Source organism: Merops nubicus, unplaced genomic scaffold (genome assembly GCF_000691845.1).
Source record: "Merops nubicus isolate BGI_N331 unplaced genomic scaffold, ASM69184v1 scaffold10865, whole genome shotgun sequence".
NCBI lineage: Eukaryota > Metazoa > Chordata > Aves > Coraciiformes > Meropidae > Merops > Merops nubicus.
The window spans coordinates 1,322-13,660 of NW_008607627.1; the positions used below are offsets into that span (position 1 = coordinate 1,322).

Genomic DNA, 12,339 nt, shown 5'->3' on the forward strand with positions numbered 1-12,339 from the left:
GGCTTTGTACCGTCTTTTTAGAATGTTGTTTTTACTAAACAGAATAGAATGTTGACTCTATTGTTTCCAGTAGGAATGAGGAAGTAGGCCAGAAATAAGCATGCAGCTGAAAGTATTTAGTGGATGAATATCATTAGTCTTGTGATTTTCATTATAAATAGCTAATTTTGCCACTTATTGTAATGAGGCAAAAAACCTTTGTGTGTTTTGTTATAATCTGACATGCATTTTTTTCCCCAGACGGTTTTTGAAAAAAATAAGCCACAACAAACACATAACACAACATCAACACAGATGACTAAAGTTGGCCTGTATGTGTCAAACATGACTGACAAACTAATAACTCCTGGAAAGTATCTTACAGCGGAAGAATACCATAAACGTAGACTTGAAGCAGTAAGTTCTCATCTGTTTGCAACTATATCTGTAAGAATATTTAATGAGAGTTAGAGTGTTCAAAGAGTGCATTTAACAGTGAACTGCAAAATGTCTGCTTAATCTTCACATTTTGTAGTCTTTCAGATATTGGGGAAATGTATCTGCTCGTTTACAATATGAATGTTTTTAATGACACTTGAGACCTTGTGGTTTCTTAATATTGTGATTTTACTGGTTTCTTACAGTGACAATTAAGCTTCCATATAGAGTGGATGTATAGAAAGAGATTAAAATAGGCTTATCCCTATGGCATTCTCATGATCTCTGCAGAAAGACTAGATATAAAGAAGAAATATTTTTATAGTACAAGTGGAGGAACACTGGAATGGGTTGCCCAAAGAGGTGGTAAATGCCTCATCCCTGGAAACACTCAAGGTCAGGTTGGACAGTGCGCTGAGCAACCTGATCTGGATGAGGATGTCCCTGCTCACTGCAGGGCAGTCAGACTAGATGACTTTTAAAGGATCCTTCCAACCCAAACCATTCTGTGATTCTATAGGCTTAACATATGGCCTCTTAATGGGTAAAGTACTGCATTAGAATTTAGGAGACCTGCATTCAGCTTATGCATTTTGTAGGTTTTGGGTTTGTTTGTTTTAACAGCCCTAACAGGTTACCTTTGGCATATTCTTCTGTTGTGGATTGTGTTCAAGCTCCTGCTTTGACGTTAAGGTAGAACCTTGCTGTTCAAACACAAGCAATGAGCCTGTGGAGTTTTTTTTGGTGTACTGAGTCACACTGTGCAGGCTCTCCTGATTACAGATTCCGTGTCGTCTTTGTGCATAGGATGTCATTTAAGTGTTCTCAATTGCTTTTTGAAAACTATGTATTTGCTGTCTACAAACACAACTTAAGTACACCCAGCATCATGTTAGGTGATGCACTGCTTTGTAAATGGTCTGGTTATAAATTTGATTGCTTAAAATAGACAGTCAGAATTTACATAAATGGAGATCTAGTTGGTTCCCCATGTGTCCAAGTAGGAAAGTTGTATTGATGTGCTTGGCAAAATGCTTTGAAATCTTCTGGGTAGAAGTTTTCTGTAAGAACTTCTTACTCGGTCAGCAACAGCTGATAGCACTAAGTATCCTGTAAGAATGGAATTCAAATAGGTAACTGTTTCCTCAGGAGTTCCAGGATGTTTTATTCTGATCATTGCTGCCACTTCTGAAACCCATCATGTATCTGTAGGTAATCTGTAATGCACAGTAGAGAGACATCAGCTTGGTGGTGGCTCAGGTTGATGGCTTTGCAGAGTGCTGTGTGGTTCCCTACTGAAATACTAGCTGAAGACATATTCAAGAGAAATGTTAGGTTAAGATAGCTCTAGAGACAGCGTAACTGTTTTAGTGTGATTTTTTACTTGGTAGTCTTCAGTGCTGAGCAATGCTTATTAGCTCATGGTGTTGACCTGGCTGAAGTGCTTGTGGTGCAAGGGCCAGCTCAGCTGGCAGCAGCTCAGCCTTGTTGTACATTGTGCTCCCTTTGTTTAGTATAGACCTTTCCCTAGTCTTTAATGGCCACAGCTTTGGAAGTTGGGTTTTTAAACCTTTTCCAAGCTCTGTCGTAACAGCATGGGTAATTTCACTTTCATTATTTGTTTATAAATAAAGTACACTTGATTTTGTGTGTATATGTGTTGATTTTTCTATTTAGAAATGTTGCAGATCCCTGTCTAAATTCCCAATCTAGACTCTGTAAATGGATAGTAAAATGAGGATGTCTGCCCATGAATCTGAAGAGAAAGCTATATATACAATATATGGCAAAATACATTTTTTAGGGAGAGATTTGAAAAACAAAAATAGATTTTTTAATTGGAGTTACACTTTAACTTGATTATTTGAACCTAGTTTCTCCACTGTATTCACTCATCAAAATCCTGCAGTTATCTAAATAACTAAGCATACCAGTGTTCAGACTAATAGTACTTGGCTGGTTTTGTAACATTTAAATTCGTTTAAGTAGAAGACAGATCTTAGAAAATAAAATTAAGTAACTAGAACAAATAACAGGAAAAAATATTGTGCTGTGTTAATGTCATGATTCTCTGGTATTGTACCACATACAGGTGATAGTGTTACAGACCTATTTCCGTCGTTGGCATGCTAAAAATGTCGTACAAAACCTGAGGGAAGAAAAGAGGTTAAGGCTGGCGTGGGAGGCACAAGAAGAGCTACGAAGGAAAAAAGAGAAAGAAGAAAAACTGAGAAGGGAGCACGAACGAAGACTGAACCCTAAAACAAAAGAAGACTTTGAGCTACTGTTCCAGGCTTTAGAATGTAAGTTTTTCTTAAAGGGTACTCTTAAATCAGCAAAAGAGAACAGTTTGTTTTAAAACAAACTTGACTGTTTTTGACATGTTTCTATAGATACTTCCTTGATTTTTTTTTTTTTACTTAAAGTGTAATTTCTTCTAGCTTTAAAGGGTTATTTGACTTCCTGATTTTTCTGGAAGCAGAAAAGACCTTCACACTTTGTAAGCAACTGCTTAGCAAAAACGAAAAGATTCCTATGCTTCCTATAAAATCAATACCGTTTATATCACAAAACCAAAACATAGACCCATACAAGCTACTATGAAGAAAATTAACTTTATCCTGGCCAAAACCAACACACCTTTTTAGGAACTAATCAGCTTGTAGAATAATGCTGCTTGGCAAATTTTATTATTTTTTTTCCCCTAGTGTTAGGGTCAAGTAGAAGAACAGGAGCTTGTTTCTTTGATAAGAGTTACTTTAAACTTTTTTACTCTGCATTTAGGATGCTGAAAATAATACCATGAAGAAATTACTATTGAGAGCCATCATTTGTCATTTACAATAGTTTTTATAATGGGTTAAATTTTTGCCTAGATTTTACAATGTATAACTGAGGTTATTCCTTTTGTCCTAGACTTTTACTCCTGTTTTTTCTCCTTTCTAATTTAATCCATGTTTCACAAAACTCTGTGGCCAAAGTTTTAAAAATCTGTTAGGAGTTCTTATAGGACATCCCGAAAGATTTGCTTTTGCTGTTGGAGTGGATGATGCCTAATATAGGTAAGCACCTCTAAACTTTCCTGGAAAAATAACATGAATACTAATTGACATAACTTACAGGAGAATAATATTACTGATGTAACAAAACCCCTAGGTTATGTCCTTTTGGAATAACAAACAAAAAAAAGACAGCTGTGAACTCGTACCAGCCTGTAATGAATCTGATTCAGGAATTCTCAAGTTATACACCAATCTTTTAATGCTGTCATACTACGTGTGGCATTGAAAAGATCACTTTAAATGTATAAGTGACTTCTAAATTTTACTGGTTTTGACAAATGTACAAATTATTACTTGTCTTAAACATTAGAATTTTGGGCATGGTATCTTCCTGAGATTTGTGGTTTGTTGGGGGTTGTTTCCCCCACCAGCCTTTTTCTTCATAGACAGTTAGCTTTTCACTTCACAAGAATCAAGCCCTTTCAAAGTTGTGTCTGACTAGGTAATCAAAAGCCAAGGAACTCAGTAATATTTTTCCTCTCCACATATGGTAAGTGCTACTATGTGCTGTCTGATTTTTTGCAATATTTTCTTTAAAAAACTGTTTCTTAACTAATGTGCTTTCAAGTGTATGATCCACTTTTTTTTTTTTTTTTATGTATGAGTCATTTGGAATAGAAACAACAAAGCTGAGTTAAGTTTAGATTTAAAATTTATGGGTTTTGTAAGTGTCTCTTTGGTTTAATTTAATGTCATTCACATGTCATTTATCACCATTCACAATCAAAAGTTTCAGCTTTGCACGTTGAGGAATTTAATACGTAGACAACCTGAAAAAGCAGGTTCTGCTTCAGAACTGGAACAAAACAAACTCCAGTATTTCAAAGGTGTTTTTAACGTTTTGTTAAAAGTAATAGTCTAGTATCAGTCTTTTGGGTTTGTTTCTGTTTACCGTTGTTGACTAGTTGCTTCTCTACATGGAGACTTGCAGTCATGCTCCTTATTTGAATAGAGCTTAGTGGTTCTAGGAAGTTTTTTTTTTTTTTACCTGCATCTGAAACTGGTTTTACATTCTTAGAGTGTCAACAGTCTACACCAGCTAAATCATTGTGACAGTTATAGAAAGAGGCTATTGTCCTCTAGAGATCTGTGAAGGTTATTGCTGCTGATCACAACTGGGATACTATTACAGGGTTAGCCAGTACAGGCAATCGGTTTTGGTACAAAGCCCCGCCTGTTGACTGTGCAAATGAGATGTATCTGTATATTCAATGTGTCTGCATATAGAGACATTGATTATTTATTTGAAAAGCATGAACTACTTTGTTTCATAAAGCTGGAATAAAAATTACGTGTTTATTAGCTCTGCCTTTGAAGTTACTGCCCCCTTCAGGAATATGAAGCTTCATGTAAATTAATTCTATACAGTGCTTCTATTTGCTGAAATAGCTTTATTTTAAAATCTATATTTGAGTACTCAGTGCTTGTCAAACAACTGTCATATTAATCCCAAAACTTGGAGAGCCTTAAGGAAATGAATTGAAATATTGTTAAAAGGAAAACATAAGGTATTGTAGATAAGGAAGCCACAGGCAGTAAATAAACCTTCCTCCTTTCCCTCCTCCTGCTTCTAATCTTACCTGATACATGTTTTTTCAGTAAGTATGCATCACTTAATGGATTGTTTTCTTTATTTTGGGTTTTGTTTTTGCTAACTCTTCTGGACTAATAATAACACTTTGTGATATTCAGGAATGTTGAAGTAAGTGTTGGATCTTATAAAATACCCCAGAAAACTCCTGATGTGTTTAAAGTGTAATGGACTTTTCAGAAAAACCAAGAATTGTTACAATGTATGCAAAGGAAAACACTACTCAGCAAACACAATTTGATTTTTCTAACAGGTTTCTGCAAGAGCATGTGATCTGTGTATCAGCACTCATAGTCAAAAAACAGTTACCACAAAATAAACTGTGATAGACCATCTCTGTACATCTGTATGTTTCTGTTGTCATAACTGCAGCAGGCACCTGCGGTTTGCTGATTTGACCCCTGGAGTCAGAAGACCAGATTCTTATACAGTGTGTACTGATTCACCTGTTCCTGTCAGTGTTACCTTGTAGTTTGCATCCCACTTCCCCTTGAAGGGTTCTGTTGTAGAATAGGAAAAGGAGAATAAAGTAATTGTTGTCTAATTAATAGGGCACGTTCATCTGCCTTAGATGGCAAAAGATGATACTACAATACCACTCAAATATTCAGTGTGAAGCCTGGAGTGCTACGTATGACTGTCAGTCAGGTTTTATCTCTGGTTTGGAGGACTTCAGGCTTCTTTAAGTTTTAGTCATTCGTGCAGGGAGAAGCATGAAGTAATGTTCTCAGCAATGAGTACTAGTGGTAGTGTAGTAAGATGCTGTCCTTAGTCTGTTGAGAGGATCTCCATGGTATCTTTTCTTGTGACTTCAATGAGCAATTGTTTGAACAGTTCCTATTGCTCAGACCTTTTGGAGCTGAGTCTCAAACAGTTATTTTAGATGCAGAATTGTGAAGAAAACACTTAAGTGCATGTTTCCACAGGAACTAAATTCTTTTTCTCACATAGAGCTCCTTTTTCTTCTAGCCCATCTTTGAATTCAGAGTATCAATTGTCAGTTTGGAATTGATGTACACACATACCCTCACAGAAAAGCTGTGTGATTTACATTCATTTCTGGGCCAGTTTGTGTGCATGTGCATAACAGTCAAGTCCCTAACATAGAAACTGGCTTTTAATCAATAAGGAGAAGTGATGATGTTATGTCTTAATTATGAAAGTAGAAATTTCACTGAAAAATATCTTGTAAAAATCTATAATATCTGGAATATTTATGACTGTAGTATGGAGGCAGGAGGAGACTGAACGAATCAACAGAACTCTTACTGGAGCTGAGAGAAAGGCAGCACTTTGTGGACTTCTGGAACAAGAGGCACAGCTGATTGCTTCCATTGGGAGACAAAAACTAAATGCAGATGAGGAGAATCAACAAAAAGCAATACTGCACTTTCTGGATAAGGTCAGTAATGTAATTTTAGGCTGAGATGAAGAATACAAAAGAACAGGAACAGAAAAGACATCTGCAAACTATCTGCCACAGTGGATGCTAATGTTGGGGCTGTTCAGTCTGGAGAAAAGAAGGCTCCGAGGGGACCTTATTGTGGCCTTCCAGTATCTTAGGGGGGCTACAAGAAAGCTGGGGAGGGACTTTTTAGGATCTCAAGTAACAACAGAACTAGGGGGAATGGGGCAAAGCTGGAAATGGGCAGATTCAGGCTGGATGTGAGGAAGAAGTGCTTCCCCATGAGAGTGGTGAGACCCTGGAATGGGTTGCCCAGGGAGGTGGTTGAGGCCCCATCCCTGGGGGTCTTTAAGGCCAGGCTGGATGAGGCTCTGGGCAGCCTGATCTAGTGGGAGGTGTCCCTGCTCATGGCAGAGGGGTTGGAACTGGGGGATCCTTCCAAACCTGACAGATTCTGATCTGTTTTAGCAGAGGACTTAGCAGTGTTGGCTTAATGATTGGACTTGATGATCTTGGAGGTTTCTTCCAACCTGAAGGATTCTATGATTCTATGTCAATACAGTTCAGTTTCCAAGCTGAAGATTTCTTTGCTCTGTGACTGAACGAGTACATCTTTTAAGATAGTTAACTACCTGTCTCTGTGGTAAATCTCAGGTGTGTACATATAATATACAGGTGCTTTTTTTCTGCTTTCATGCATTGACAGCAGAGTGCAGTTATACTAGTCTTGCTCTCTGAAATAATACAGGTAACAGGATTATTGTAAATTCCACAGCACTGCCAGCAGAATAAAAGGCAAGAAAAATTTGGCAAAAAAAATCTGAAAAGTTTTCATTTTCTTGTATCAATCTTGAATACGTGAAAATAGGCCTGAAATAAAGCTTGTGATTCTTTCAGAAATACTGGCAATGTTCAAATTGATGAGACCTCTGTATTTTATTTTTTTTTTTTCAGTAAAAAGCTACATAATTTCTTTTTTCTTATTTTATTTTATATAATACCCAGTTGTGATGAAGTAGTGAGAAAAACTACAGAAGTTACAGACATGATATCTTGCTTTGAATAGTTTAGATGTTATCATCATCTAGTTGGTCTGTAAGGGTCATTTGCTGAATGGAATACCAGGACTGCTAACTCATATATGAATTGTTGCAATTTATCAGAAGACCCTTGTTTTAATAATAATAATTTTCTAGGATAAACTCTGCCCATTGACTCTCTCTAGCATAAGCAAATGACATTTCTGTCTTAGAAGTGATTTCATTGAAGAGGATCAAATGTGGGTACTGAATTAATTACTCTTTGAGAAAAAAATTTTGCCAGTCTACCATACAAAGGAATTACAGCATGATATATCTTCAGACTTGGTGTTGATTTGTTTTTTTCTTTTTAATTTGCTTGGGGTTTGGGGTGGTTCTTTTTGGTTTTGGTTTTTTTTTCGGAATTTCTAGTACTGCACAATGATAGTGACACAAAATTATGAAATCACAGTAGAATGCTCCTTTTTTATGAAAGAGAGAAAATCACTTCTTTCTAGTTTTGCAGAAGTTCAAAGATTTCACTAAAGAATTATGAGTTTTACTTTTTACTAATGTCTGGTTTTACTGTTAGGTTTCTTAATCAGTTTTGGCTCTGAACTGTGACCCATGGTTAACAATATCTCCTTTAATTAGAGTTCCACCACCACTGATAATGTAATTAAATGTCAGTTATTCAGTATTAAATCCTTTTTTTTCCCAATTATTTTGTCTTTCTTTTGCCTACCTAACTTTATAATGTACTTATTTAAAAGTAAGGAAAGCTCTGTTTTGATTGTGTTGGTGCCTAATTATATTTGTTTTAAGTATCTAATATTCTTGGTATTTTTATGACTTATCACCATAGCAAGCTTGTATATTTGGTCAAAATAATGATTACATCAGTGCTGGTTATGCCAGTATCCAGAAAACTACTGGGCATGTGAATGCTTCATGAAGTGCTGCTGTAGTTAACTCACACTGAGACTGCAAAATGAAGTTCACAAGCACTTGTGAACACTCTAGTTCCAAATACAGTAAAGGAGAACCATGAATAGACAGAATGAAGTTCTAAATACCTGACCCAATTAAGGAAAGGGAGTGGAGTTAGATAATGATGGAGACAGAGTTTTGAATACTGTCTTTCTATTTGATTTAGATACTTGCCCCCATAGGTGACAGTGTGGTTTGCAAAACAAGTCTCCTGAAAGAGGATAATGGTTAGACTTCTCAAACTGAACGAGGCAGCTGGCATTGTTTAACTTCTCACTAATGTGCAGAGGCAATGAAACTAGTAGGTGTACTGTATGCAGTGAAGTTAGCAAATGAGAAGCTAGGTGAAGTATCCAATAAGCTGTAAACTTGTACTTTGCCTCAGTCAGCCTTAACAAAGTCTGTGCCTTCTATCCACCTGTATAGCTTGCATAAATGGCACAATTCCCTGGAGATACTTTGTACTGCAGTAGACTTCGAGGCCTTAAATTTGCAAGCTTTACACAGTCAGCAGTGCCATTGATTTTTACTGATAGTTTAGAGGGATTTACAACTGCAAGATGAAATAGAGAGCAAATGCATTCGAACACTACTGTCAGTAAATTTGCTTCAAAGAAATAGAGCATATCCCTGTAGGAGAATATTATTTACTTTTAATATACTGTAAGACAAAATATTCATGACGTGCGACTTTTTTTTTGTCATTTTCTTTCGTTTTCTTCCTGCTTTTTACTTTTTTTTTCCCTTTGTACTTTTTTTTTCCTTACTTTGTAAACAAAGTACAATTGGATATTTGCTTTGGTGGGAAAAATACTGTATAAATGTAGTCACTAGAATTAGCCATTTGTATTAGCTGAGCATTAGTGTTAAGTCCCTATTTGCTTTCTTGAAACTTGGTGTAACATAATGCACTTGTTCACCTGGTGATCAGATTATAATGGCTCAGAGTTACACAAATTGTTTCTGAAGTGTGCACAGCCCAAGAGATGGAGAGCATACGATGGAAGGATGACTGAAATGGACACGCAGGACACGCTCCGTGCCAGAGAACTGCTTGAAACGTACCGCAGCGTTAGCGGGGGTGGCGTCCCAAAGGCTGAGAGGATTGCTCTGCTCTCGGCGCTCAGGCGTACGCTGGAGGTACGCTTCACTTCTCTGGTTATGTTTAGCTTGAAGCTGTACTTCCCAATCATACAGTCACTTAATTATGTTGACACAACCGATGCTTCTTCTGGCAGACAGGTGCCAGGATGATCAGCTGGCAGCAAAAGAAAACCTCGTGCACCCCTTGGCATGAGAGTGTAATCTGCATTCAAGATACACTCTAGATTCATACGTCGCTTCGTGATGTGCGCATTTTCCTTCAAGTTCTCTTAGGATTCCAACCCCATGGTTTGAGACTTTTTTTGTCTCAAACATAACATGATTTTAGAACAAAGTTTAGCTTAATATTTATAACAACTTGATGAAAAACATGGCAGAGATGTAGGTGGCTATTACTATTTTTTTACTCTTTTTTTTTAATATCTGTTTAAAAACTTATCTCTCTCTTGGCTTGGGTTACCAGTTTTGTGAGTGGCAAATACTGATTTTTTTTTTTCTTTACCCCTTACTCCCCACCCTCTCTGTTGCTGTCAGTGTTCCCAGTGAATAAGAAGCTGGTTTCATTTCTTTTTCATATTTGCTTTATTTATTTATTCATGTTCAAAAATAATAACGTGAGTTTCAAGCTAATTTCGGGATGATGCTGTTGACATCAGACTAGAACAGAATGCTGCTTCCTGGTCTTATTCAAATAAACTAATATCTTGCTGTTTGCTTTGGTACTGCCAGAATTTGATCTCAAAGCAATGTAGCATTGGGAGCACTGCTGGTGTATGAACTCCTCCCCATCTTAAGACCAGTCAATATTGCTGTAGTGAGCAAATTCTAAAATTTCTGTAAATTAGCACTCTGTGGTAGGTGAGAAAACAATAAACTAATACACTCATTCTCATCTTCTCTCTCTCTGGAGAATCTCCTGCTAAGCATTTGAAAAACTGAAATGACTCATTTCCAACCATACTCATAAAGTCCCCCCATGTCTTTTGTGTGTTGGAGGTTTTTGTTTGTTTAGTTTTTTTTTTCATGGGTTGTTTTCTTTCCTCAACCATCTATTGTGTATATACATTACATCTCCTATCACATAGCCAAGGGAAGCTTCTTAGGGAGATAATTCTTGGGGCTTTTAGCAACTGAAAATTTTTCATGCGTTGTGTCACTGCTTTACATTTTTTAATGCCCCTAGGTTTACAGTTCCTCACAGCTTTGGGGTATATGCAGGCTACTTAAAGCAGAATCTGTAAGCATTCTCAGATTTGTGGTTCCTTACATTAGTTTTCCTGGAGGTTGTGTTCCTAAGACAGTAAGAAGTTCTTCTGTGAACATGTTCTTACATAAACATGCAGAGGTATGAGTGATGACTTGCACAGAATCCATAGTTTGCTTTCATATCTGTGTTGGAATTACTTTGCTTGCTTCCTTATTGTTGTGGAGTTTGTTTTCCTTTTTCTTTGTGCTTTCTTTCAGGAGCATGAATGTAAATTAACAAAGGAAATACTGGAATTAATTGACAGGGAAGTTGATCTTATGTCGAGAGAGGTGAAAGATTGCAACTTAGAAGGACTGAGGAAAAGAATTTGTACATTATTTCTTCAATATGTTAAAACTCCAAAGTTTAACCCTGAAGTTGCTAGGCTACTTAAGGTATTATTCCTGCTTTGTAGTCTGACGTAGTGGCCATGGGAAATGAAAAACACTGAAAGTTTTTTTTTATATATTTTGCTGTAGAATTGCTGGAGGAGTTCCTCGAGAAATAAATTGTAGCAAGTACACAGGCTTTACACAAATAATCTTATGTAGTCATATAGGAAGCATGGGGTGTAGACATGTATAAGAATCTGAGAAGTGGCTGGTAGGCCTGAGAGAACCCAGGAATTCTGTGTATGAAATAAAAAATCTGAGAATTATAAGTAGTAGATCATATGGGATAGTAACAGTAAAATGTAATACCAAATGAGGAACTGTTAGAGCAATTATCTTTTTTCACACTGGACAAGGGATAGTGTCCCATGCATCCAGAAAGGAAGAACATTGCCACTGTTAGTGTGATGTCTGACGAGCCTGTACTTAAGCAGGAGCTGTTAGGAGCTTCTGTTGAACAGCCAGTTGCTACTTAGTGAGGAGAAGATTTAGGTGGGAGGTGGGGAAAGTGGTAGGCTGTCACACACAAACAAGTTGTGTGACTGTTTTTATTTTCTGATGACAGATTACAATTAAAAATATGAATGCAATTCACTGTCATATGTTGCTAACTAAAGCAACAACACGTTTTCTGCATCTGTCTGAAGAGGACTCCTCTTTCAGTGGCTGATAGTATCTCAGGAGTAGAGAATCTGTCTGTAAATGTTCGTCGGATTTAGAACCAGCTGACAGTTATTTTACACTAGGCTTATGAACAGCATTACCTAGATGTGCCATAGCAGAGACTGGAGATGGGAAACATTTGTCTTCTGCAGCTGTTGTTTAATTGTGCCTTGAGCTGAAGGCTAAGTTGCACCTATAGTTGTATTTGAATCTTGTAATCATCCCTAGATGATAAAAAAGATGGCAGTTCATCAACAGACAGCCAAAGTGACCAAATCCTCAGGATACTTTCAAAAAATGACAGATGACCACAATGGGTAGCTGGATAATCAGACTACTCAGATTAACCAATTAGAGATTTAGGCCCTTTGCAGAGACCACATTGTTTTCTTTCCAGAACCTATGAAGCAATGTGAGGAGATCATTAGCTAGTTTAGTTTATTATCTTTC

The 12,339-nt window shown here is 37.0% G+C and overlaps 1 protein-coding gene across 1 annotated transcript in view; it reads left to right on the forward strand.

Moving 5' to 3' along the window:
- The window catches only part of IQUB (IQ motif and ubiquitin domain containing), a gene marked incomplete at its 3' end in the record, with an annotated part of 13,839 nt that overhangs the window by 749 nt on the left and 751 nt on the right, over nt 1-12,339 (forward strand). The window contains exons 3-7 of the mRNA XM_008940004.1: nt 234-396; nt 2,510-2,720; nt 6,297-6,472; nt 9,454-9,624; nt 11,053-11,229. Coding sequence (XP_008938252.1) covers nt 234-396; nt 2,510-2,720; nt 6,297-6,472; nt 9,454-9,624; nt 11,053-11,229 — 898 coding nt within the window. The remainder of the gene's footprint in view (nt 1-233; nt 397-2,509; nt 2,721-6,296; nt 6,473-9,453; nt 9,625-11,052; nt 11,230-12,339) is intronic.